Here is a 25627-nt window from a genome sequence, read left to right as displayed (position 1 = left end):
TGGAGGCGGAGGGCTTCATAGAGGAGGATGAGGAGGATGAGGAGGGGACGGAGACCATCTGCGCGTTTTGCTTTATAACTTCTGCGGGGGTGAGGATGGCGCATGAAACTAGTTCTGCCAAGGAAGAGGCGGAGGCGTGGACGAAGGCTATGGGGAGGATGGCTTCGTTTCTGGTATTGGTGTTTAGGCGGGTGAAGAGGGATTTTGTGTGTTCGTAGGTTGTGAAGAATGCTCCTGCTGTTGGGGTGGTTAGTAGGTATACTTTTCCCTTAATATCTGGCGTTCCCCTTCTTTCGCAAATGCCTTCTTTCGCAGACACCTTCTTTCCGTCCGAACGACACATAACCTCCCAACTATTTGCTCATCAAACCTCTCCCTAACATCCCTGACATCCATGACATCCTCCCTTCCCTTCTCTTCTTTCCCTCATCCCAACGCGCTTCCTTACTCATTCCTCCTATCCCTACTCTTTCCCTCTTTTCCTCTTCCTCTAAAAACACCCGACGTTTAAAAACCTTTCACTTACAGCTCGGCAACGTAGCAATAATCACACTCCCAATCCCCTGATACACACCACGGAACAACTTTGGATCCACCTTGCCCGTCCGGGTATCCGTGTAGAGTTTAGCATATTCCGGGCTTTGGATGCGCGTTTTTATTGTGTCGAGTGGGTAGACGAGGAGGTCTACTGTGAAGGCTGCTATTGCGCCGGCCTTTTTTTGGTGGTGTTAGTCAATTCCTTTCTGGTACGTATGAGTTCTGGGGCATGAGGTGGTGTGTTTGTTCGGATCCATCTCTTTCTCGTTTTCAATTAATTGCATGGAGAAGACGCGATGTCGGTCGCGTGGTACGCAGATGCCAGATGCCAATGTCCACGCATGCGACAACCTCGTGAAGAAACATGAGAAAACTCACAATCAAAATGTCAGAACTAGTATTCCCCGCCATTGCAAAGAGAAAAAGAACACGTCCAGCTACCCGTTGATGCAAAGATAAGTAAAATTAGTCGTTGCGTCCAGGATAATTTCGAGCCGCCTCGTAATCGATCTTCAGGTACATACAGGGTCCGATAAAACCACATGCATGACGTCACCGATGATCCGCCGACACGAATTCGCAGCTGACGGTATACACGACTTCACGTGCGAGATGCGACGGGAATTTGGTTGTTTATTGCGATGATAGGAATTGTAGTTAATGTATCTTAATTGTTTTGTGTAGTTCTTGGTATCTTATTTCGCAATTCCCATTCTCGTCATGCATTCGCTGCTCGGCGACAGCCACACATTCCGCGCCAGCATCAAAGAAGAAGGGGTATATAAACCTAATCCCACCCAGGCACGCGTCCGTCGTACATGATCCCAAACCCCGCATTTCCCCCATTCCCTAAACGCCACAGAAACACTTTTCATAAAGACATATCCATCCCATCATAGATCGAACCTGCGATCATTTCCATTTCCATATCCATTTCCATCATAAAACGCAAGAAAAAAGAAGGGATACTACTACTACCACTACAAACTACAACTTCGTATCCTGTCTATTAGAGTCGCTCAACCTACGGAAGGGCCCTTGCATCGTAGCACTAGGACCAGGCCTAGCACTTCCCGCACGTGTAGCGTTACTCGCGGCGCTCGCACTTGCGCCTGCGCCTGCGGTCCCTGGTGTTCTGGAAGTGGCGGTAGCGTTGGAGCGTTGTTGGAGTGTCGCACTGACTACCCATTGCAGGTGCATGCGCATGTTGCTGATTGCGGCGTTGACGTGCAGCATTTCGTCTTTGGAGCGCTGGCTCTCGTTGATGATCATCATGTTGGTGCGGCCGTCGAGGTCGGTGAGCGCGTTGGAGATACGGGATACTTCTTCGCGGAGGGAGTCGTGCAGCGTGAGGAGGTGGTGGACTTGGGAGTCGAAAGGAGGTTGAGCGGAGTTGTTATTGTCGTTTCCGCCTGGTGGGACGGGTGGAAATGAAGCGGGTGGGAGGCGGAAGTCTGGCGTGGGTGCTTGGGGGTCGGTGTCGTTGGGGTCCAGGGGATCGGTAACAGGGAAGGAGGCGTCGTTTCCGTTGGCTGGATACAGGTAGTTTGTGATGTTGGTGAGACCGTCTTCGAGGATGCCGACTTTCCTAGTCAGGGGCTCCATTCGCGCCTCGTTTCTTTCGATGCGGGCTTGCTGTTCGCGGAAGTGGGGCGCCATGGTTGCCATTGCGCAGGTTGGTTCGTGGAGTACGACGTCGGCACGCTCGGCTTGGAACTTGCATCCGACGATGGTGCCCTGGCATGATATGACATGTTTCGGGCAGTCGTTGTTGATGTGAGGCTTGAGGTCTAGCCGCAGTATCTCAGCCGAACAGAGCGTGCAGGTGGTCAAGCGGTTGGCACAGAGGCTCCGCTGGTGCTCTTCGAGGTCCTTCTTGAGGAGCGAAGCGTGACAGTCCTCGCAGCTGACGGTGTAATGCAAGCAGCCCTTGTGGAAGTCCTTCTGTGATATCTGCAAGCGACAGTCTGCGGCAGAGCATTCGACAGGCGTGTACTCGCAGTACAGCATGACGTGGTCGTTGACGTTGACGCGTTGGGCGACCCAGTTGCAGCCTGCCTTGGTGTTCGGGCACTTGACGACCAGCTCGTCCAGCATCGTCTCGATAATCTTAGGCACCGGGCGAATGTCACTGTCGCCTTCAACAGCATGCCGGCACGTGGGACAGGTCCTCTTATGCTGTGGTGCCCATGCGTGATCGAGACACTCGCGGCAGAAGTAGTGGTCGCAGGAGAGCTGGACGGGCTTATCGAAGGGGGCGTGGCATATGAGGCAGGTGAGGTTGCTGTCGGGCGTGGAGACGTATTCTAGGCTGGCGAACTCGGGGGGTACTTTGACGATTCGGCTGTGACGGCGCTTCGTTGAGGGTGAGTTTGAGACGCGGACGGCCAAGGGCGAGGGGCTGCTGGGAGGGCCGCCGACGGGCATTCCACCGTGCTGCTCCTCGGCCCAGCCAGTCCAGTTGGCGTTGCTAGACGAGCGCGACGAGCGTGAAGACCGGCGGTCGTTCGGGGGTGGGATGGGGCTTGGCGACGACATGCTGGGGGAGTTGGTGTGGTGGGTTGGCGGGAGTTGGCGACGGATAGACGCTTATGAAAGAGAATCGCGTTCACTCGCGTCGGGGCAGGTGCAGTCGGCGGTGAGATGCGCTGTCTCGGGTCTCCTCTTGAGCGTCGATCGAGGTGGCTGTGGGGGGTTTGTTGGTCGGATGGTCGCCCTGCCAGTCATCCACGGGGGGCTGCAGAGCGCCAGAAGCAAAGACTATGTCGGGCGGTCAGGATGGCACATTCTCCCGAAGCAGAAGGGAGCATGCCGTGGCTTGGAGGTTGCGCGACAGAGCGACATGGTGCAGCCCTGGCCGCTCCCCACCAATGATGCCCCAGCCGCCCAGCCACGGCATAGTGGGCCTGTCGTCAGCGGTCCGCTCCTGGAGTGCAGCAGCCTTGCCATCTCCACTCGCGCTTTAGCTGCAACGTCGTGTGTCTGTTTCACATCCATGGATTGCTGTACATAGTCGCATCCACTCGTAATTATCAAAGTCATTCGCGCTTTCCCTCGCATCGTTCGCGCCTACCATCTCCGGCGCATTGGGTCCCTGTACCACGCACTACACCACCGCCTGCAACCAACCTTCACCAACCTTCACCAACCACAGCCACCATGGCAACCAACCCCCCACAGCTCTTCCTCCTCGCCGACCACGTCAAGCTCTCCCTGCTCGAGCGCCAACGCGCCCTCTCCCTCAACCTCCCCTCCAACAGCCAAGATGGCCAGATCTCGCGCTCGCTGGAGCAATTGCGCTCCGGCATCGAGTCGCTGGAGTCGCAAGTCCAAGACACCTCGGACGAGTGAGCCCACCCGACATCTCTCTACACAGGAACATGGTTTACTAACGTACCCTCAGATCAATAACATCACAACTCCCCCGCCTACGCACCCAACTCGCAGAACTAACATCGCAATTCAAACCCACCACCACCAAATCCACCTCCAACACACCAACATCACCAACCCTAACCTCCCCCAACACCCCCTCCCTAACCTCCGACTTCGCCGCCGCACAATCCAAAAAACCCGCTCCCACGCGCCAAACCTCAAAATCCGTCCGCTTCTCAGACAACACCTCCGATGAATCCGACGACCCAAACCGCACCTCCCTCTTCCCCTACCGCGACGACCCCTCAGATTCCACGCCCGACCACTCATCCCTCGACAACACGCAAATCCACGAATACCACTCGCGCGTAATCGCAGACCAAGACTCCCAACTCGACAGCCTGGGCGCGTCCATCGGGCGACAACGCGAACTCTCCATGCAGATAGGGGATGAGCTAGACGGGCAAGTCATGTTGCTGGATGATGTGGAGGAAGGGGTTGATCGGCATGCGGCGCAGTTTGTGAGGGCGAGGGGACGGCTGGATCGGTTTAGTAGAAAGGCGAGGGAGAATTGGAGTTTGACTGTTATTGTGGTGTTGATTATTATTTTGGTGTTGTTGATTGTTATTACGAAGTGAGAGGGTGGGGGAGGGCGTTATGTTTGGGTTAGATGGATGGCGTTTTTTTGGTGGGAGGGAGGGAATAGATGCTTTTTTGATGGAGATGTCACACTCAAAGATACGGGCTGTCAGTCCCATACTGCACTAAGAATGAGACATCTTATCCACTTCTTACTTTTGATCATTGCTACTACAGCTACTACCGCACACATATACCCTCACCAACACATATCCCCCACTTCAGAAGCTTTGTCGTCTTCAATCCGAGCCCAAGCTGCATTCCGCAACCACCCACGCCCAAACGCCACGCCATGATGCAAAAGAAGAAAAGAAATAAAAAGGCTAGTAGTGATGCTTTATAGAGCTCGAAGGGTATCGCTGTATTTTGATATGCAAAGGGACACGTCCACTTGATGGCCGTGTCGTTTGGTGCTGTGAAGTAGGTGGATGATGGAAATCTTCTTCCCACCCCACCGTTTCAGAACATTGTAGTGGTGGCGCTTCTTGCCTCACGGCAGGCCGATTGCTTTTTTCGACTTGTCGTATACGACGTATGTGATTGAGACGGCAGGAACGACCTTGAGCAGATTCGGTGTGAGACCCTTGAATAGCCCTCTTACACCCTCACCAGCAATGGTCTGTCTCGTGACATCCATGATGCCCGTGTACGTCCGCGGATGCAGAACAGTACCTTGACTCTGCAGTCGTGTTCGCAGGAGATTGAGCGGGTAAACAGCACTTGCACCGAATGCGCCGGAGAAACCACCAATGGCTGCTGTCATGAAACCACCTGGCTCGGCGTCTTGTTCGTGGCATCCAAGTCGCTTCGCGTTGCGACGCGCGACGTAGCGTTTGAGGTACTCGAATGTGCCTAGATCGAGGGCTGCGTAGGGGAAGATACCGACGATGCCCATGGGCAGACCGCGGTAGTATGCGGGTATTCCGCCGGCATTCCACATCTTCTTTGCTGTGGCCCAGATCAGTCGGTTGCCGTGTAAGCCACCGGAGACGGTCTCGCATTGCATGCGACTGGGTTGGGTTAGCGCGCGTTGGATGGAGGTCTTGACTCTACTCACAACTTCAGGGTATCGATGGGGTAGACGGCGAATTGTGAGACCATGCCTGAGGAAGGTCAGCGCTGGTCCGATTACATCATCCCGAGAACTCACCTGCTAGACCACCAGCAACAAACTTCGACCATGAGTGTATTATGGCGGGGTCATTGTGTCCTTCTATCTTAGCGAAGACGCGTTTCGCAGCCTGCGCGAGTTAGGGGAAGCGGTTGGTTTATTTGACTATACTTGCCTCGTAAGAGCCGAATTTGATAGCCGATTCCGGCATCACTTTGACGACGTTCAAGCCGTTTCCTATGGCAAACGTCAACTCCAGTCATCAGAAAGCAGTGACAGATACTCACCAGCGTACAAACTGCGCATACCGCCAGCCTGCCAGAGCTCCTTGGTGGCGGTCGCAAGTGGCCTCCAAGCGTTCATAGCAGCTTTAACGATATTACCATGCTTGGCGGCGACGACAGCTTCTTCCGCAACATTGGTCTGGGCGATGAGGTAGACTTTCAAACGATCGAGCGGAGCAGTGGAGGTGCGAGAAACAATGCCTGCAACGCCTCCCGCCACGAAATAGCCTGGATTGGGAACACAAGCAATCAGCATGGTTCCTAAGCTCTCTATAAGTCCTGCCCGTATCTCTTCGAGAGGAGCGCTGCTCGTCTCGTGTGCAGACCGTGGCGGGAGGGTACCTTGGTAGGCAAGTGTCGAAGTAGATGAAGCCATGTCGAGCGGCGCGCTGGGCTCTGGCGGAAGGGGATTGTAGGGCGGTGTGTGCGCTACAATGAAAAGGGAACCAAAGAAAAAACGAAGAAAACGCTGTGTAGTACCTAGGCCTTGGATTGTGTCGTCACTAATGGCAACGTCGCCTTCCTGGTTTACTTTCATGGTGGCGGAAAAGTACGACATTACGGCGCCGAGGGATGGTGCGCTGACCGGAATGAATAGAAGAAAGTCCCTAATCATAGTTAGTAAGATTCGTGAAAGTCATAACGCGCCTTCTGCAGAGCATGTTGACATTCTGTCGCGGTTCTAGGCCAAACGGCAATGGTCTCAGTCGGTTTGCGCTTCCACCGTGTGAGATGCCACTCCAATTCCACCCGTTGTGACGACCGCAAACTGACTGGGTACATACCGCCATTCTTCAAAACTGATGGTCCCATCATTGTTGGTGTCCACTTCCGTGAAGAACTTGTCGAGATTACTGTTGGGCACTGTGAGGCCGGCCGTTCGCAAAGCTGAGCGCAGCTCGTCCTTGGAGATCTTGCCGTCGTGGTTGTAGTCGATGGTCTGGAATAGGTGCTGAAGCTCCTTTTCGGTTTCGTGTACGAATTTGCGGAATTCTGGAATCGCGTCAGTATACGTGTAATTAGGGTAGAGAGAACGTACCCACCTTGGTATGTGATCCTTCCATTCCCATCGGTATCTACAGCCTGCATCACCTCGTCCAGGAGCTGGTCCGCATTTTTCAAGGCTACAATGTCGGGTTAGCGGCCTGAAGTTTGCGCGCAACATCCTCCCTTACGATGATCCAGCTTCCGCAGCCCCTTTTTGAGGCCCGCGAGGTCAAGATGGCCCTGTTTGCGCGTGTCGAGAGTTGCCCATAGTTCGTCCACCCTGCCGTCGGCAACGCTTGCGCTCTGTGTGTCCATTGTCGTCCTGCTATCTCCGGTCTATCATGGCTGAGGGTCGCGACACACACGGGAGGGCGACTATCGGCACCGGGCGAGGTGAATTGCGAGAGGAATGGCTGGCTGGGAGGGACACGGGCTCGTATAGGCTTCGACGTGGGGTATGAGGTCAGTCTCAAAGCTTGGAGAGGGCGGCTGAAAGAGGCTAGCTTCCCATGCCGCAACACCGAGGGAAGCCACGACAGGAGCCTAACATTCGCTCGCATCTGATTGGACACCGCGTCTGAACCCCGACACCCCCTTCTACGCTTCACATCGCGCACTCACTTCATATCGATCATCATCCGATAATGCATTGAGAGATTCGTTTCCTGTCGCCGTGTACCCGGCCTACTGGTTCACTGGCGTCCGTACTATCAAACTATCATCAGCCTGACGAATTCGCGTTCACTGTTGAGAAGACATCCGACAGGGTTATCGCACCACTCGAAGGGCATACGACTCCTTCAAACAGTCGCTTGAGCAAATCAGTAATTTCAGCTTCACAGTATAATTTCTTGTATCGCGGTCGCCGTCATGTCGTCTAGTTACTGGGAGTCAACACAGCGGAAGTTCTGGACTTTCACAAAGCAAGAGCTGGCACTTGAACGAAAGAGAATGGAAGACGCAGAGAGAAACCTGGTCAACCTATATCCTTTACCAGATCGGCGACATCTGAGCATTTACTTTTCGCATCGTCAGTAACGTGACCTGGTGATTCGGGTTCATGCTGACATTTATTAGAATTGTCTAAAATGGCAAGACCACTGGGAATTCGACAGCAAGCTTTGGCTACTGCTCAAGTATACGTCCGACGCTTCTACGCCAAGGTAGAAATCCGAAGGACAAATCCAGCGCTCGTTCTGGCAACAGCGTTGTACCTAGCGTGTAAGATGGAAGAGTGCCCCCAACACATCAGAATGGTACTGGCAGAAGCACGGCATTGCTGGGGTAAGTCATCATGCACATCAACCAAACAATCCTAACATCTTCCAGACACATCATTCAACGACGTCTCTAAGATTGGCGAATGCGAATTCACGCTCATCTCCGAGATGAACTCGCAACTAATTCTCCACCACCCATACCGCAGCCTTGCGGAACTGCAAACCCAGTTCCAACTGACACAAGAAGAGAACGCTCTGGCATGGTCCATCATCAACGATCACTACCTCACAGATCTCCCGCTGCTTCACGCACCACATGTCATTGCCATCACGGCGATGTTCTTGGCAGTCGTCCTGAAGCCCATCGGCTCGCAAGTCAATGCAGCTGGGATGAACAACGCACTCCAGACGCTGGGCAATGCACGCGGTGGACAAGGCATGCAGGCGAGAATACAGAAACTCGTCGACTGGCTTGCTGAGAGCAGTGTGGATATCGAGGCTGTTGTGGAGTGCACGCAGGAGCTGATATCGCTGTATGAAGTCTGGGAGACGTACACTGATAAGACGTGCAAAGACCAGATTGCGAAATTTGTCAAGGCAAGGGGTCTGGACAAGTAGATTTTGGCTTGGCTCGAAGGGGTATCTTTGGAGATTGATGAGTGGGGTTTGAGTATTGGCAGCTCGACAGTATTATGAGCACTGTATGAATCCCGTACAGCCAACAAGCTCAACACACACGAGCAGGTCTATTTTTTATTTCTAGCTTTCCGCAGGATGAACTTGACATATTTAATTCTTCTAACATAACGAAGACTTTGGGTTGCTTGCTCCCAGGCATTACGCTCGTTTATGTCTAACGCAACAGATGGCGCGTTTAGCTCTTTCTCGAGTACGCAAACATTCGACCGTTGTGTTTCCGAAGACCTGGTGCCAGACGAAACGGCTTCAAGGACATGCATTGCTTGTCAATTACAGCGGCCATGCGCCACCCGCCGCAGCATAGGGCTTCCCCAGGTATCACTCCGCTGTGCCACCACGAGCTGCGGCCACCCTGTCGGCGAGCTTATCGGGGTGGTCAGCACTTTAAGCAGTAAGCAGCCTCACAGTAGGATTTTTCATCGACATCAGTTATGCATCCAATACATGCACTTCGCCTGCTTTCATATAAATTAATACACTCGCGTCGAGTTGCGCATTTCACAGGGTAGAGAGACGATCAAATGAGCGTGTTTCGAGCTGAAGTGGTTCTTCATGCGAGGAAGCTTGGCCCGTCGCAGAAATGTTTGCGAGTGATGGACGTCACGGCACTTCACGATGGTCAGGTCAGGGTCCGATGAAGAGGTCGCGATGCCCGTCATGGAGTACCCATAACACGACCGTCACGACGACATGGCACCAAGATGGAGTGACGACAGCCTGCCTAAGGCCGTCGATCACTGGACAGGCCGTCGAGCGTCCGGGCCGGGCAGAACGAAGACATTGCGCTATTTTGGTCTCAGCTAGTGGCAGCGTCCCATTGGCTAGAGCGCTGTATCCCAGCCGTCGGGACGTCACACGAGATGAAGCCCGGGCGTGTTCGGAAACACTGACGGGTGGAAAACGTCTCGCATGGCCGTCGGCGTTTAGACACTGGCACTCGGAGGTGCAACGGCGTGGCCCAGAGGCAGATGTTCGCATGGTGTCGCGCTGGTCAGCAGGTGGTCGTGGTCTCAACAGATTCATGGACAGGCGGGTGCTTGAGCTGGCATTCCAGAACATGGGCAGTGCGTCGTAATGGTAGGGATTGGCAGGCGCCGTCGGCAGGGACTCGGCGGCCACGAGCGAATCCTGGCATGGGCTCAACCACGGTGTCAAGCTGCTGCTGGCCGTCGCAGGCACAGGTGCGTTAGCGTTCAGTCGTCGGCAAGGGCGGCCGCATCGCAAGTGCAAGTCCCGGAGGCTTCTGGAGGGCGGCCTCGAGGGGACAGGCGGTGGTGGCAGTGGCTCGGATGGGCAGCCTGCATTCCTCTGGCGACGGCGGTAGAGGTGCGGAAGAAGCGGTCAGGGCGCAGAAGACGGTGGGTGGTCACTTGCCAGCCAGCTCACAGCCTCGCTGGGCTGGCAGCTCCTAGCGTCATGTGTCGCATAAGGGCTGTTTGACGATGCGCCGCCGCCCGGGATTTACTTTTGCGCGCATCCTCATCTGAGTCTATCTGAAGTCTATCGATTAGGTGGACTAGGAGTGCGCGATAGGCGTGGCCGACTATTGAACCAAGCTGCCTCGATGCTCGAGGCAGGAGGGATGAAGGCTGGCCCGGGAGGCGATCCGTCTGCGCACACCTGGCGGCGTCTCTGACCTCGCAGCGCAGAAGCGTGCACAGGGCGCTAACGGCTAATCCCTGCGGCGCTAGAGCGCTTCGAGTCCAAGGGGGCGCTGGAGTGGCGAACTAGCAGGGCTGCGAGCCAATCAGGCGGGCCTCGCACTAAAATCGAGGCACTCGGACACCACACATCTCGTTTGACCCAGCCTGTTCATCTCCAGCCCTTTCGCTCCTCCTGCTCCTCGCACTTCTGCACCGCATCTCTCACCACATCTTCTCAGCCTCGCATCGCAATACCCGTAGTTAATAACTAAAACCACCCGCATCTCTCTCGCACACCGCAGCTGCATCTTGCACCACCGCTACCCGCCGCTTTCCGAGCTATACCCCTTTGTTTCGCCTTTGTTGTGGTCGCGCTGCCTGGCTTACAACACAACCCCTCCCCGCCCAACAGTCATCCCAACCACGACCACCACAAACCACCACCACCGCCAACATGTCGCAATTCTTCAACTACGGTGCCCAGCAGCACCACCCCCAGCACCTCAACGCCCACACCCACAACCACCACGGCGGCCGATCGCGGAGGGCGCCCCGGATCTCGGCCCAGCAGCACAACAAGCAGTTCCGCCAAGTCCGCACCCCCAAGGAGTTCAACGTCGAGCCCCCCACCCTCATCGCATACAAGCGCGACTTCGAGGCCGCCCGCTCATTCGACATCGAGGACGACGAGATGTTCTGCCCCTTCCACCTGCTCACCGAGGATGATGTAAGTCGCCATTATTTGCCACCCGCCCATGTCGTCGACTCCGCCTGAACTGGCGCTGACACTCGATGAACAGTTGCAATCCATCCACTCGTCCGGCTCAGACCGCTCGTCGCTATCGAGCGGCTCGCCTGAACAGTCGCCGCTTCAGCACCAGCTGCAGCCCACCCCCTCGTTTGTCCTGTCCTCGGCTCCCAACCCGTACACCCCCGTCGGATTCCAACAGAACAACTCGCAAACCAAGCTGCACCAGCCGCTAGCCCAGCGCACACGCAATGCCATCCCCATCGTCGACCCCTCGACACGCGCTGTTGCCAGCCCACCTCCCTCTGTCTCCCCCAACCGACAGATGCAGCAACAGTTCATGTCGCGACGCTGGTAAAGTCTTGCAGGCACGTGGCCGAGCGTCTTTATTCGGTCAACATTGCGGCGTCTGTGTTGCTAGGCTAGTGGCTACCTGGATCTAATCCTCTTCTTCTCGATATCCACCGGCTCTCCCTGTATAAATCACGATATCTTCTTCGACATCTTGGGTATACCACTTGAACGGGGCAACGGCGTTGCAATTATAGCGAAAAACACATCATTTCCGGATAGAGCGCTTTGGTCCTTGCTTTACAAGCGCTAACGCATCAACGGCGGTTTGCACATAACGGTGTTTCTGGGTCTCGCATTTCTGGCTATTCCTATTGGAAAAACTTGTTGGTTACAGAACGGTGTTTCTGTATCTTTGTTGCCCGGCTGCGTCTCGTCGACGTTTGCCATTACAAAGGGTAGATTTCCTATGTGCGGTTGGCTTATCTCTCTCTCTCGGGTTTCAAGCGGTCGGTATATACCATTTGTTGGGCGCCTATCTTGCGAAAGCGACGGTGTCTGAGCGTACATGTTGTGGGAGTCATCAATCGGTGGTGTTATCTTTTGGGTTCCTCTTCGCATTGTCACAAACCACTACTCTTTGTTTGGTAGTAGTCGTTTGTTGTACGAACGACGCTGGGATGATTCTACGCAGTCATTGGGCGCTGGAATTCGCTTTTCCGTCGGTGTTGCTCTCTCTTCTCTATCTTTTCGTCTTGTTTCTGCTTTTCCAACTGTACGAGGATTTATACGACGACAACACCGCCCCCAAAGGATTAGGCGTGGGTTGTGTGTGGTTTGCGATTGATCTTTCTTTCTTGGATGTCGTCTTTTCCTTTTTTTATCGCTGTTATGCGATACTCCTCTCTCTCTCTCCTTGGAAGAAGATGAGAGCTCTGTTCTCTCTCTCTCTTACCTTATATCTACACGCCTCGATGGCTCTTTGGAGTCTTCGGGGGCAGTGACATATCCTAGGAATGGAATCTACGCAATCTTTGTTCAAATTGTCATCCACATCCACTATTGCTCAGTGTGAAGTTTGACTTGAAAAGCAACTTTTTTTCGAAATCGGTATCAGTATGGTACCGAGCATATTCGCATGGTACCGAGCTGGATAACTCGAGATAAGATCGTTTATCTTGACCCCGCACGCCAATACCACGCCGCGGCCGGCCCCTCGTCAGCTCTGCTCAGCTCAGCGTCCAGCTTTCCGGGGACCATGGTGACCATTCAGGTACCAGGCTAGGCTCTTTCCCCCCCGGACTTCCGACTCGATGCTAGTCTGACTAAGATCACTGGATGCAGGCTAGTTTCGTGGGGGGAAGCTATGCCGATTCGTAGCCCTGTAGTCTTTCTTGGGTGGCGTGAGTTGATAGGTTGGTAGGTTAGCTTGGGGATAGGTGAGGGATATACTTGGGACGGATGGGTAAAGTTTAGATAAAAGGCCCTGAGGAAGTTGTCACGAGGAGCGCGGCTGCGAGATTTAGCTGGTGTGATGGGCGTATTCTAGATTCGTTGCTAAGTGTTAGTGCACCGCTGCCCTGGAGTCGTTTGCGGCACGTGGTTGGATAGTTTGGGAAGTGGTGTGGTGATAGGGGGGTTGAGTGTATTGGTTGTTTGTTTGTTTTTCTGTTGATGGTGTTGGTGTTCGAGCTGGAGCTGAGGCTAGGGAGGTTTGATGGTAGAAGACCAGAATTGGATTGGAGAGCGTGTGACTATTGAGATGGGGTCTTGATACATGCTAAATCGGCGTATTGGTGATATTGATGTGGAGTACATACATGTTGTATGCTCATGGAACATTTCTTAGTCTGTAGGACGAAACGCATCTGACGTGTTTCGCGATATCGTGTTAGCGCACTAGCTACACTACAGGAGATGTCGGGGAATCGAGTTGCGCTAGTATATTGACTCTCACGACCATCACTGCATGCTGTTTCAATACAAGGCACATATTCTGCTGTTCATCTAGAAAGTCGGATGAAATGGCGTGTCGATGTGGACATTTCCAACGGCAGACGTGATATTAACCTTGTTTAGCGGTACCACAGATCAAGAAACCAAAAGGAGGTTTAGTATCTGAACAGGTGTTGCTTAAATGGAACTCGCGATGATCTCCAACTTAAATATAGAGATCGCGAGCTGGCTGCCGCTCATCTAGGCCCCATGTTTATGGTTTAATTGATAGAGATTTGGTATAGATAGCAGTTACACCAACGTACGCGTAATCGACAGCATCGCCGAGCATCCGTATTTTTCTCGTAGCATATAAGAAATAGCCTGTGTGCTTTCCTGGTGAGGCTCGACTTGTACCGTCAGCGCCGACCTCGAAAAATTCACGTCTGCCACGCAAGGCAGTTCACTAACGCCGCACTCGCTTTCTACACTAGTCTGGCGAAAGCAACACACGTCTCTCTGCGTAACTCTACAAAACCCCCAGCAGTAGGCAGTAGAAACAGGGTGAATCAAAAGACGACGAGAACAAAGAGAAGGATCATGGGAGCTCAGTGGCGGTCTGGAAGGAAATGCCGTTTCTCCATAAAGATCATGTTCGTTATAAACGTGTGCACTTTGCAACCGTATGTCTGTAATCTCGCATATTCCTTCTCTGAATGAGGCTCTCCTAGGCTCACGATTTCGAAATGCTTACGACGACGCAAAATTTTGTATCAGTCAAATGGGATCCATCCTCCGCATCTTCGGACATGGTTCTCACACCACGAACCGAGTCGAATTACCCTGGCCAACTGCATATTTCAGTCTGATGGTAGACACCTCCGTGTTGGTGTCTAGTCGTCTCTTATTGCTTTCTGACCAACGCGAACAATCCGCTGGGCTCGGCTACTAGTTGCGATGTTCGCCATGCTTTCGAGCATGGACATGACGTTCGTGTCAGCAAGTCTGGTGTGGTCTCACGTGCTTTTCGTCGAGCGGCAAGGAGTTGCTATCTGTCTCTCTAACACTGCGGCCGACTACAGCGTCTCGCTAGGCCTGGGTTCGACATCGCAAGCAAAGTCGTCGTTCATTATGGCGATTGCGACGTGTAAGTGGGTCTATTGGAATCGCGTGTCTTGGTCTGTGCGTCTCCATCGTCGCGTTGGCATACCCAGGTACGAGTGATAAGACAGACAGGCAGATACTGGGGCGTGCGATGGCATGGCCAAGAGAAAGAGGTGATGTGTAACCGATGCTTTGTTTTGTGCCAGGTGGCATCTGAGATTCTGAGCAGCTGACACCACAAGCTCCAGATGGCTACAGGCACGTTATGCTGGAATTGGGCGGCCTGCATATCCACAAGAGCCTCTGCAGATCTAGACCTGAGTAAGTTGTCGCAAGGGCATGACTAATGAGGCTCCGTCGAGTGGCTGACAGGAATCGGCCAATGTTCGTAATGGTGATTGCCGGCCGGGGAAAGTATGACGTCGTGTGCTGGAGCTAGTCACGTCCACTAACCGAGGAACGTGTGTTTTCTCCAGCATACCAACCTTTCCTTCTGAAGCGTCCATCTGCCAAGTTTGCAAGCTCTTTCTATACAACTAAGATACTCCATCGACTCAATTGACCTTCTTTCCTCCTGTCAAGCTACACGAACACACAGAAACATACCCAAAGCTAGAAGTCCCGAGCTATACCGCCGAAACCCCGCAAACTTCCCTCCACATAAACACCCCCGAAACCAGCCATGTCCGCTATCCGTGCCTTCGCGACCCGTCGCGCTCCCTTTGCCTTTGCCCAGCGTGCTGCTTTCTCCCAGTCAATAGCCCGCACCGCTGGCAAGGAGTCGGCTCTCCGTACGTCCGCACCGCCAACCTCGGCTTAGCGCCAACAATCACAGCATTGAATGCGTGCCAATATCTTACAACGGGAAGGAACCGAGCTGACATGAGCGAACAGACTCTGAGAACCGCGCCGAGGAGGTCGAGAAGAAGAAGCAGGAGCAGCTCAACAAGAAGAAGGACGGCAAGCAACACTGGGAGGAGCAGCTTGCCAGTGACAGCGAGAGCGCTGTAAGTTGGATCTACCTTATCAGGAAGATGGAAGAACATGGTGGTGAGGGCATTGGCTAACGGAGAGTATAGATCAAGGCGGATCGTTCCGAGACCGGCAAGGACACCAAGCAGCAGATCAAGGAGCTGCAGGAGGAGACCAAGAAGGTCGGCCAGTAAACGAATCACGTACGACACACGAGATCGATATACGAGACTCCCTTCTGGGTTACAAAAGGACGCCGGGCGCCATATCAAACTGGCTCATACTACGACGGGAGCGGCGGAAGGGAAAATAGGATCATAGCATGATGAGCTATCTACAGTACCCAATTGACACGATTAATTCAGTCACATTTCACGAAACTCTTTATCTCTCCAAGGACCGCGCCTCCTCCAAACTGTGTTGCTTTCTCCCACAATAGCTGACCTCCTGTCACAGACCGCCTTGAAGGGATACGCCCCACTGTAATGCCAACTATGACCCACTGTCTTCCTTCAGACGCGTAACACAACACGTGAAAGCCGGATACTGTCAACGGTGCCACATGGACCTGCTATATTGTCACTGGCCATGAAGCAACCAATGTGCACTATTCATTCAATATCACAGCCAGGGCGCATACAATCTACCAACTTCACAATACTCCACGACCCCACCAACCGCCCCCTTGCTAAACCCTACACAACCTCCCACTATCAAGATCATACTCCCACCCCTCCGTCCCCACCCCCGCAAGCACAAACAAACTCCCACTCGGATCATACTTCCTCTTCACCTCGACTAACCTCTCATACCCATCCCCATAAAACACCTTCTGGAAACCCTCAACAAACGGATTCGCCTCGTTCATATATGCGCCCGACCCCGGCGCCCACTCCTCCCACATCGGCTCTTTGACAGCGTTGTGCCACGCCGCTCCTATGCTCAACGCGCGCTTCGCAGAGCCTGCAGCTTTAGAGTTGATTGTCGCGCCTGTGGCGATGAAATGAAGGTACGCGGTGCGCCAGCTGGGGTGTAAGGCGCCCCAGTGTTGCGAGGGCGTGGAGTGCACGCCGGGCCCGCCTGAGAGGCCGATGGTGGCGTAGTTTCCTGGGTCTGTGGTGTTTTGACTTGCCATTGCGGTTTTCAAATATGAGATGACTTGCGAGTGGGGAGTGTGGATGAGTTCGGCGCGGCCGAGGAGACGGGATGAGGTGAGGGATTCGCCGCCCGCGACGTTGTCGCCGGAGATGGTGGTGAAGAAGGAGGGGTAGGTGGGGTGGGTTGAGGTTGAGAGGGTTGTTGTGATGAGGGTGGTGTTTGTGGTGTTGGTGTTGGTGTTCGATTCTGACAATTTTGTCAAGATGGGTTGGACGAGCGCTTCGACAGCAGCGGGCGTGGTGTTGAAAGCCCAGAAGACTTGGTTGAGACCAATACCGGTGAACGGTCCTTTCGAAACGTCGATATCGGGGAAGAATTTCGGTGCCGTACTTCCTACTGCTACGGTTGCAGCGCCTGCAAGTCCGGCGTCCATGAGGTCGGGTAGCGCACTGAGCCAGCTGGCTACTGCCGACCACGACGCTTCCATACTGGCATTCGTGCTACCTTTGGGCTTGATCTGAACACTTGCCATGACGACGTTACGGGGAACTGGGTAGTGCTTGATCACGTACTCGGTGACGACGCCATATTGTCCTGCACCACCACCGCGCAGTGCCCAGAAGAGATCTTGGTTCTGGACTTCGTTGGCGACAAGCACATGTCCGGTGGTGGTAATAACGGTCATTTGGAGAACCTGGCTTGATGCCAGACCGTATGTCGAGGCTAAAGGACCGTGGCCACCACCTTGAATGTAACCACCCAGGCCAACGCTCGGGTCCTGGCCTGTTGTCACAACTCGGTCCTGACTTGTTGCAAAGGACAGGACGTTACCCCATTGCTGGCCGCTACCAACGATGAAGACGTCTTCGGGTGGGGAAGAGCTGTTGGCGATACGCCAGGCTGTGTCGCGAGTCAGGTGGCGGAAGTTGCGCGTCCAAATTGACAGTGAGAAAGCGCCGCTTGATCTATAAAGGTAATGTCAGCTTCCTCCCATCAACATATTCAAGACAAGAAAAACGTACCGTCCATTAAGATCGTGACCCGTCCCCTTAACCACAATTCTCACATTCCTCTCCGCAGCCCACTTCATCGCAGCCGCCACATCAACCTCCTCCGTCGCATTAACAATATACTGCGGCAACCCCCCAATCGTACACCCCTGCTTCTCCGACCAACTCCCCACTTCATCTGGCAAACAAGAGTTATTCGCATAGAGCTGGTAGTCGATCGACTCTGGCTGTTGCGAATGCCAGGTCCCGTTCGACCAGTTGTCGTTGACTTCTTGGCAGGAGAGAGGGGAGGCGAAGGTGGTGTTGGTGGAGGGCCAGCACGATGCTGCGACGGGGACGGTGCGGATTAGGGATCCATGGATTGTGGTGTTTAGGGATGACCATTCTGGGGGTGTGGGCCAGGATGCGTCGGAGGGGGTTGTGCGGCAGAATGGTGGTGGTGGTGTTGCGGCTGCGGTTGCGAGGGCGGGTGATGCGAGGGTGAGGTATCGTAACATGATGACACTGGAGCGACGGAAGGAAGGAACGAACGAGTGTTTGATGAGATGACTTGAAATGAGTACGATATTGACATATTTATACCTCGTTGAGATTTGTTTAACTTTCGTTTTCTCGTGTTGCTTCTCTTTCTCGTATTCTCTCTCTTCTCGTATTCGCGGCTCTTACGGACTTCGCCACAGTGGGTGTACCAGAGCGCCACGAAGGCCGCGTCTTCGACCCAGTGTTTCTTTGTGATGTTCTCACGTTATTCAGCAGATTCAAGAGAAACATGAACAACCCTGGAGCCGACGTTAACGTCGCATGATCTACTTTGTATATTTTCATCCCGATGTAGGCTGCATATCTCTTTAACTTTTCCTTTGTGTATATACGTATATCGGAGCCATGACTTCCACCGGTACTTTGATTTGATCAGCCCCCTTCGATGTCCTCCGCCAACCTCAGGTAGCCCCTTTCTGCAGTTCCTTTACATAGTTAGCAAGTCCTGTCTTTGAGAGGATCTCATTGCCGGCTAACCGATGTGTCCAGTCATCAAGACACGCAGGGCCCGCATCAGTGACTGATACGCATCCTCTATGCTAGCGCACTGCTTAGACTCGAGAAGAGAGTGTAGTTTCAGGCCACGGTCAGCGTCTCCACAGTAGGAGATAACCCAGGCGACCATGTTGATCTTATCGTCAGAGTCGACGAGGCCGGTGACGACGTCCCAAGTCGTGCCCGGGGGCTCAAGCTCACCACACACGCCTTTTGTAAGGGCTGTTGATAGATTAGCTACGAAGTGGCGCAGTACATCGATTGTGACTCACTGAGGATGGTAGCTTTGAGCTTCTCTTCGTACTTGGCTTGAGCCAGCTTGTCGTAGATGGAGGCCATCGTCGTCGTTGTCGTCGAAAAGGTGCTCAGAGTGTAGGTGTAGAGAGTAGGAAGTAAAGAGTAAAAGGTCGAAGCTGCGTTAATCTTTTGTGCGCGGAGACGAAAACTTTCGATCTCACCTTCACTTTCACTTTTCGTGGTGAGCAATTCGCATTTGCGAAAGTGAAACTCACTCAGACTCACTCAGGCTTTTCGTAAGGACAATGTAGTTCATAGTCATCTTGATGCTGCTACAAAGAGGTTTCCTCTCTCTTCACCCATCAAAGTTTGCATCTTTCGCCGAGCTATACTGTTATTGAATCACAGGGCATCATGTTTACGAAAGTAAATCCATTTCTCTACTTTTGAACCTCTGCTAGTATCGCGAGGTTTATGATCATGACCATCTCTATCCTTCGATGTACCGCGGATACACTGTCAACGTGTTGAGACCGGCTCATGGCCACCCATGATCGCCAATAGACAATCTGAATATCTCCACTAAAGCCGTATTTTGGCAACCATTCCATCAGGCTGACTACATAACGCAACACGCCGCAATCTCCATGTCAGACTTGTCCTTGCGTTCTAAGAATCGTCAGTGAGCTGATCTCGTGTAGCTGGAGTCTTGTTCATTCACTGACCCATGATATCGGTGACCCTGTTACGTAATTTAGAGATGAGCGCTCCATAGACCATCGCCACAGTAGCTCCCTCTTGTGACTGTAGGAGAGGGTCCCAATCCGAGCGTCCGATGTACGGGTAGACGATGAAGCAAGCTGTATACACTGTAACCATGTCGTTGGTGACCCTTGTCCCAGTAATGACGTCGAACTTATGGCCCTTACGTTCTTGTGGGCCGTAGACTGCGGATGCATGGGCTATGCGGAATGTCAGATATGAAGTGGGCGGTAGTCAAAACAAACTCACACAGTATGGTAGCTTTGAGTGACTCTTCAGATTGTTCTTGTTCGGTGTAGTTGTTCATGTTGAAGGCCTCCATGTTAGCTGTTGTCGGCTGCGAGTTCCTATTTAGATAAAAGCTTTTGGAGTCTAGGATGGAGGAAGCACAAAGTCAAAAGCAAAGGATTTATAGTAACATACCTGCATGTGAGTTGCGGCCCAAATCGACATCCCACCTTTACCTTCAATCTCACCCTGCCTAATGCGTATCTAATCACTTGTCAGTGCCGATGTCGTCCGTCTCAAGCTTGCAGATGCACTTCCAAGCCTTCATGTGTACCACACTCCGGTTAGTCTTTGCAACCAACCGAACCTCTGTGCCAGCATTTGAGCGATGCATGTAACGTGCATTTCATGATTCTTCTGGGCGATATAGGGGCTAGCAGGTAGTAGAAACACGGTTGCGAAAGTATTCCATTTTACCCCATATCTTTCATTGATGTCTCGAGATCCATAATTACATCTATCCCTTTATGTGCTGCGAGGATCTTACAGTAGAGCTCAAGGGCTGACAAGCCTAATTCGTCGTCTCAAACTCGTGCCACCCAATAGCAAGTCTAATGGGCTCCATTGCAGTCACAGTGATCTCTGTAAGAGGCTATTTACATACCTCCGGGGCAGTCACGGGCTTATTGTCTGGATTGTTCTGTCAGCCAATGGATCTCTTTTATGTTCGTGTTGACTAACCCGTGAACTGAGCCATACTTCCACGCAGATTGTCGAGAAGTGCTACATATGTATCGTTCACGTTGATCTTGGATTCGGTTCGTAGAACATTCATCCACTCCGCGTTTTCCGAGGCAGTTTGTCCTGGGTAGACGATGACCCAAGCCACGTAGCCTGCGTCGTATTCGCTGGCCGGCGCAGTGGAAGTGATGACGTCGAACTCGGAGTCTTTGTGGTAATTTGGGCCGTAGAATGCGCGGGCGTGCGCTGTCGCAGATGTTATTTGGATAGATAGAGTAACACGAACTCTCCATACTCACAAATGATACGCGATATGATCGCCTGTTCGAACTCTGCTTGACTGGACACCATTTTGACTTTCCTGCGCTGATGTTCTGAATTAGATTGTAGAAGAGAGAAAGTCGAGATGAAATGGTGGGAGAATCGTCTTATATACTCCATGCGCGGAGGCAAGCATTTTCCTGCTCACAATCGCCTTCGCTGTTTTCACAAATGTTTGACGTTTCCAAAAGCTAACTTGATTTGAAACCACACTACAAAATTTGCCGCAAGTTCAAGTTCATGGCTGTCTCTATCCTGCTATGTAAGGGTAACACCGTGTTAGCGGATCGCAAAGGCTAGTTCGCGGCTTCAAACCACCGCGACTCGATGACCTGAACACATATCCTACTAACAACGAGCCAAATCTTTGAAGATGTGCCACAAAGCACATTGCGCATCAGCTGTCTCTAGCTTAGTAGATTTGCGGCTGTGGGTGGTAGAAGACTGGGAGCTGTTGCGCGAAAGTTTCTTTTCTAACGCATTGGGAAGGCGCAATGCTGAGTCCACCTTCACCTCGAATATCCCAGCTCCCACGCCAAATATATACGCGCTCCGACAGTGACAAAGGCTCAACAAGCAGGATCGTCTTCCACATAAAGATTCCGCCGTCGAATGAATCAGAGAAGTCTTCGCGCGTTCTCAGCCTCCCTAGCCTCTCTAGCCTCTCTGTCCTCACGACGCTCCCGAACCTGCGCAGGTACTTGAACACGACCCTTTCTCTTCTGCTCTGTAACAGGACCGCTCAGTCAGTTCTTGCGCTTTTCGTCTTCGGCCACCGTGCTTACCAATCTTGTCACCCAACCGCTTTGTAAGTTCTACCATGAGAGCGTTCAAACCGCACAAAAAGCTCTTATCGTTATCGACCGAAAGAACAATCTCCCAGTCCTTTTCCGGATACGTGCCAAACGGGGCATAAGCGATGAGGTGAGTTTCGGCCGTGCCATGAACGATATCGAAACCTGAGCCATATGGGAAACTTTGAGAACATACGGCACGGGCCTGTGCTACATGTTGATTGTAAGTTATTAAAGTGTACGGTGTAAGTGGTAAGTAGTAGCGACGTACACAGGATTTGTTCCTTCATCTCTTTCTCCCGTATAGCGGAGTCGGAATTGGCCCAGGCCCTAGGCGTCGTTTGCAGCACCATTTTTTCAGAATGACTAGTTGTGTTGGTGGTGATGTGTTGTTGGAGTAGGATTTTGAGGGCTTGGATGTTGCGCGAAAAGTTTCTTGTCTATCTAGGTACCATGGTACTGCACAAGACGCGATCTCAGGCCCACCTTCTTCGCCGGTACTCGGATGGTCCACATTTAGCAACGACAAGTGCGCAGAAATGCGACACCAGTGCCCACATCTAGCCAAAGTATTCCTGCAGGACTCAATATGTATGCCGCTTTGAGTGTCTCTTCGAATTGATCCTGGCCGCCGGTTTTCTCGAAGTTGTCACTCATTCCGGCTGCTGTCGCGCAGGGGCTTCATCTTAGTGTGGGAGTATGAGAGAGTCAGAGCGAGGAGCAGACAATCAACCTTGGAAGCTTAAAGGGTGTATCACAGAATACATATGGGCCGAGGCGCTAACATAGATTTCAGCTTCACCCTCATCCTGACCATACCGAATTCTTATCTGCCAGGGCGGTAACCCGCTTCCTTACTATCTATCATTGCCAGCCAAGAGACTCACTGCATGTATCCTTCTATCAGTCGACTGACAGCTTGACCGCAAGCCGCTGAGTTCGGCGCCGATCACTTGTCAGTGCCGATGTTGTCCTTCTCCAACTTCTCTGTCTCCTCTACTTTCTCTGCCGTCTGTCAGCGAATATTTTCCTAAAATCATCGCATTCTTCTCCTTACCCATGGAAACCATAGTCTCGACCATTATGATACGCAGCTTCCCCAGAAGCTCTTGATATTCTCGCTGAAGGGTGGAGCCAGTTCCTTTTTTGGATATCCGCCGCGACTTTAGAACTGGAGTCCACTCGTTCGATACGACTTTTCCAGTCTTGAAGGCAGCATTGTCTGGCATCGGGTAAACGATGAGCCATGCGACAAGGTCATTGCCTGCTAATATATCGCCGCTGTAGATGACATCGAAGGTGGATCCATGGGGGTACTTGGGGCCGTAGATAGCGCGGGCCTGGGCTTTGAGATAGGTTAGCTGTGTGGTAGAGCAACGTGAGGTTTGTTTTGACGAACATAGAATGCGCGCTACAAGCGCCTCTTCGTGCATCACTTGACTGTAGTCTCCCATTTTCGCTGGCGTGGGTGGGTTTTTGGAGTTGAGTGTGAGAGTAGGGTAGTGAAAAGCAGAAGATGGATTTGTGGTAGCTATTTATGCGCCAAGAGCTGACATCCAATTCCACCTTCACCTTCACTTTGATGCAAATATCATGTATGCGCTAAGCTAAAACCGTTCCCTAGCTTTGCATAACTGCTGATGAGCAAACCGGACACCCCATCCCTCCCGTTGATAGGTCCAAGAGGTCAGTCTACCTAGGTAGTGTCGGCAAGTCTCTCGCGAATCACTTGCTAGCTTTCTTCATGTATGCCTCAACTGAATTTCGTCAGCACACAGTTGTGATAATGATCCTTACTTTCTCACTTGCCCATGACTCTATTCATCTTAATCCGCAGTTCGTTGAGGACATGCTGGTAGGCTTCGATCACAGTGTCCGCAGGATCCGATGCCATAATTGGGGACCAATTGGCGGACACGGCTTCGCCTGCCTTGAAGGGTTTAGTCTCAGGGTAAACGACGACATAGCAGGCGAAGGGCAAAGATTCTTCACCATCCCATCCGGTAACGACGTCGAATACAGTGCCCCTAGGGTATTTTGGACCGTGGATGGCGCGGACATGGGCTGTGGGCGAGTCAGTCACGTCTAAATGAGTGATACTTACATGAAACGTACACAGAATGCTTGCTTTGAACGCCTCTTGCTCTATGATGGGGGAAGACATGTTGGATCTTGTCGCGTGAGATATTGGATTGGGGGGTACGAGGAAAGACTGTGCTACTAAGAGAACAGAGAGCAGAAAGTAGAGAATTTATCTTAAGCTACTACGCCAAGACTCTTTGCGCTCTCGACTTCACCTTTACTTGATATGGCCTCTTTCCTGTCTTCCGAGCTCTACTGTTGTGACCGCAAATCGCAAATCGCAGACAGATCCTGCAAAAGCCTTTTCGTTAGAGCAGAGAACGAGACCAAATGACTGCGTTAGCAGACATTTCTAAGATCTTAATGACCCTTGCACCCTCAAACAAGAAAAAAACCAAACAGGCCTAGAGCCTACATCGAATTTAAGCCACCTACTTCGCATGTTTCCAAGACGATGTAGGCTGCAGACCTAGTCGACTTTTTCCTAGGTTGACGGTCCATGGCAGCCATAAGCCCCAGTCGCTGAGTCCATCACAGTTCACTGCCCGCTGCTGTCCTTGTCCTTTTGCGCCTCTACTCGCTCTTAGCCCCCAGTCCTTATATCTTCACACTCTCCCCTAATTACCTAAGTACTCGGCCATCCTAGAACGAAGAAACTGCAGTAGGTTTTCGTAGGTTTCTGATACCCCGGAGCATGTTTTAGAAGACAAAAGTCTCTTGAACCCGCCCCGGTACGACTTTATCTTGGGATAGTGGATGACGTGGGAGACGAAGCCTTGTGGAACCTCGCTACTGACGACGTCGGTCAAGGAGTCCTCGAGGCCAAAGATAACGCGGGCGTGGGCTTTGTAATATGTTAGCGATGTAAACGGAGGTGACAGTGCTAGTACATACAGATGATGGCGGCTTTGAGGTTCTCTTCGTACTGCGCCTGGGCCTGCTTCTCTTGTTCTGGAGTCATCTTTGCTGGTGCTGCGGGAAGATGTGGAGTTGAGTGTAGAAGCCTAAGAGGGGAAAATATTCGCTGTCAAATATGTTCGCGCCAAGACAGTTTTCTCGGAGTCACCTTCACTCTCAATTTAGTATTTCCTATTGCGTGTGCGCCAAGCTCGAATGACGCGCATTGGGCAGGCGCCTTTCGGTAAGAGGTCGTCACTGAGAAGGTGTAGTGGGAAGTGGGGTACGAGCGACCGTGAACAGCGCGGACTTGGTCTACATGGTATGTCAGTGAAGGCGCATCGTAGAAGAGCTAGGGGCTGGTACCAAGGATCAGGCCCTTAAGGATTTCGATGACCTTGAGCGAGTCTAGAAGCGAGGCTGTTGATGAACTTGGCGCCATGGCGAGCGAAGGCAACGAGCGAGTCGAAAGTGTAGAGGAGAAGGTTGGGCGTCGAGCCTGTAGTTATCTCTGAAAGCCGAGATGACGGCTAACCGCTTGTGGAGGTGAAGGTGACAACTGACCGCTCGTAGAGGTGAAGGTGACTGAGGAAACGCATTGACGTAAGACACGATGAAGCAGCGGCTTATTGCCAGATGATCAAGAAATCTGTAGCGGAACTACCGGTAATAAGTTTCGCATCTGTACGGGTTTGTGGTTAGCAATGATGAGTTGGAAACAAGGTACACAGCGGCACCAGGGTTGGTTTCAATATGTCGCATACGACTGCGTACACAACATCAAAAGCTGTCAAGCTGCTAGATCGTATAATGCTTGAGGCTTCTGCGTGTACAAACGTTACATTGTGGTTTGTGCAATGCAACTCAAATCGTAGTC

The 25627-nt window shown here is 52.5% G+C and overlaps 12 protein-coding genes across 12 annotated transcripts; 4 read left to right on the top strand and 8 right to left on the bottom strand.

The window, feature by feature from the left end:
• Positions 1-1524: 1524 nt before the first annotated feature.
• Positions 1525-3075, bottom strand: J4E92_009545 (uncharacterized protein; the record flags this gene model as incomplete). The annotated part of the gene is made up of 1 exon (XM_051500891.1): positions 1525-3075. The coding sequence occupies one exon, from the start codon at positions 3073-3075 to the stop codon at positions 1525-1527; it is 1551 nt and encodes a 516-aa protein (XP_051348834.1).
• Positions 3076-3696: 621 nt separating this feature from the next.
• Positions 3697-4550, top strand: J4E92_009544 (uncharacterized protein; the record flags this gene model as incomplete). The annotated part of the gene is made up of 2 exons (XM_051500890.1): positions 3697-3884; positions 3941-4550. 2 exons carry the CDS (start codon positions 3697-3699, stop codon positions 4548-4550), a joined length of 798 nt encoding a protein of 265 aa, XP_051348833.1.
• A 491-nt stretch (positions 4551-5041) lies between these two features.
• Positions 5042-7248, bottom strand: J4E92_009543 (uncharacterized protein; the record flags this gene model as incomplete). The annotated part of the gene is made up of 8 exons (XM_051500889.1): positions 5042-5561; positions 5609-5654; positions 5702-5761; positions 5834-5899; positions 5950-6554; positions 6732-6939; positions 6990-7070; positions 7122-7248. 8 exons carry the CDS (start codon positions 7246-7248, stop codon positions 5042-5044), a joined length of 1713 nt encoding a protein of 570 aa, XP_051348832.1.
• Positions 7249-7803: 555 nt separating this feature from the next.
• Positions 7804-8771, top strand: J4E92_009542 (uncharacterized protein; the record flags this gene model as incomplete). Its single annotated transcript, XM_051500888.1, has 3 exons — positions 7804-7963; positions 8011-8217; positions 8263-8771. 3 exons carry the CDS (start codon positions 7804-7806, stop codon positions 8769-8771), a joined length of 876 nt encoding a protein of 291 aa, XP_051348831.1.
• A 2178-nt stretch (positions 8772-10949) lies between these two features.
• On the top strand, positions 10950-11601 carry J4E92_009541 (uncharacterized protein; the record flags this gene model as incomplete). Its single annotated transcript, XM_051500887.1, has 2 exons — positions 10950-11222; positions 11296-11601. The coding sequence occupies 2 exons, from the start codon at positions 10950-10952 to the stop codon at positions 11599-11601; spliced, it is 579 nt and encodes a 192-aa protein (XP_051348830.1).
• Positions 11602-15255: 3654 nt separating this feature from the next.
• Positions 15256-15739, top strand: J4E92_009540 (uncharacterized protein; the record flags this gene model as incomplete). The annotated part of the gene is made up of 3 exons (XM_051500886.1): positions 15256-15364; positions 15468-15580; positions 15653-15739. The coding sequence occupies 3 exons, from the start codon at positions 15256-15258 to the stop codon at positions 15737-15739; spliced, it is 309 nt and encodes a 102-aa protein (XP_051348829.1).
• A 355-nt stretch (positions 15740-16094) lies between these two features.
• On the bottom strand, positions 16095-19027 carry J4E92_009539 (uncharacterized protein; the record flags this gene model as incomplete). Its single annotated transcript, XM_051500885.1, has 5 exons — positions 16095-16113; positions 16349-17608; positions 17666-18202; positions 18721-18910; positions 18961-19027. The coding sequence occupies 5 exons, from the start codon at positions 19025-19027 to the stop codon at positions 16095-16097; spliced, it is 2073 nt and encodes a 690-aa protein (XP_051348828.1).
• Positions 19028-19642: 615 nt separating this feature from the next.
• J4E92_009538 (uncharacterized protein) lies at positions 19643-20009 on the bottom strand (the record flags this gene model as incomplete). Its single annotated transcript, XM_051500884.1, has 2 exons — positions 19643-19887; positions 19937-20009. 2 exons carry the CDS (start codon positions 20007-20009, stop codon positions 19643-19645), a joined length of 318 nt encoding a protein of 105 aa, XP_051348827.1.
• A 642-nt stretch (positions 20010-20651) lies between these two features.
• J4E92_009537 (uncharacterized protein) lies at positions 20652-22124 on the bottom strand (the record flags this gene model as incomplete). Its single annotated transcript, XM_051500883.1, has 4 exons — positions 20652-20902; positions 21654-21704; positions 21763-21981; positions 22043-22124. The coding sequence occupies 4 exons, from the start codon at positions 22122-22124 to the stop codon at positions 20652-20654; spliced, it is 603 nt and encodes a 200-aa protein (XP_051348826.1).
• A 596-nt stretch (positions 22125-22720) lies between these two features.
• Positions 22721-23225, bottom strand: J4E92_009536 (uncharacterized protein; the record flags this gene model as incomplete). The annotated part of the gene is made up of 3 exons (XM_051500882.1): positions 22721-22776; positions 22829-23116; positions 23171-23225. 3 exons carry the CDS (start codon positions 23223-23225, stop codon positions 22721-22723), a joined length of 399 nt encoding a protein of 132 aa, XP_051348825.1.
• Positions 23226-23572: 347 nt separating this feature from the next.
• J4E92_009535 (uncharacterized protein) lies at positions 23573-23935 on the bottom strand (the record flags this gene model as incomplete). Its single annotated transcript, XM_051500881.1, has 2 exons — positions 23573-23835; positions 23887-23935. The coding sequence occupies 2 exons, from the start codon at positions 23933-23935 to the stop codon at positions 23573-23575; spliced, it is 312 nt and encodes a 103-aa protein (XP_051348824.1).
• Positions 23936-24470: 535 nt separating this feature from the next.
• Positions 24471-24814, bottom strand: J4E92_009534 (uncharacterized protein; the record flags this gene model as incomplete). The annotated part of the gene is made up of 2 exons (XM_051500880.1): positions 24471-24697; positions 24748-24814. The coding sequence occupies 2 exons, from the start codon at positions 24812-24814 to the stop codon at positions 24471-24473; spliced, it is 294 nt and encodes a 97-aa protein (XP_051348823.1).
• Between the last annotated feature and the right edge of the window lie 813 nt (positions 24815-25627).

Source organism: Alternaria infectoria, assembly GCF_024043175.1.
Source record: "Alternaria infectoria strain BMP 0036 chromosome Unknown scaffold_25, whole genome shotgun sequence".
Classification (NCBI taxonomy): Eukaryota; Fungi; Ascomycota; class Dothideomycetes; order Pleosporales; family Pleosporaceae; genus Alternaria; species Alternaria infectoria.
This window is presented reverse-complemented; position numbering and strand designations above follow the sequence as displayed.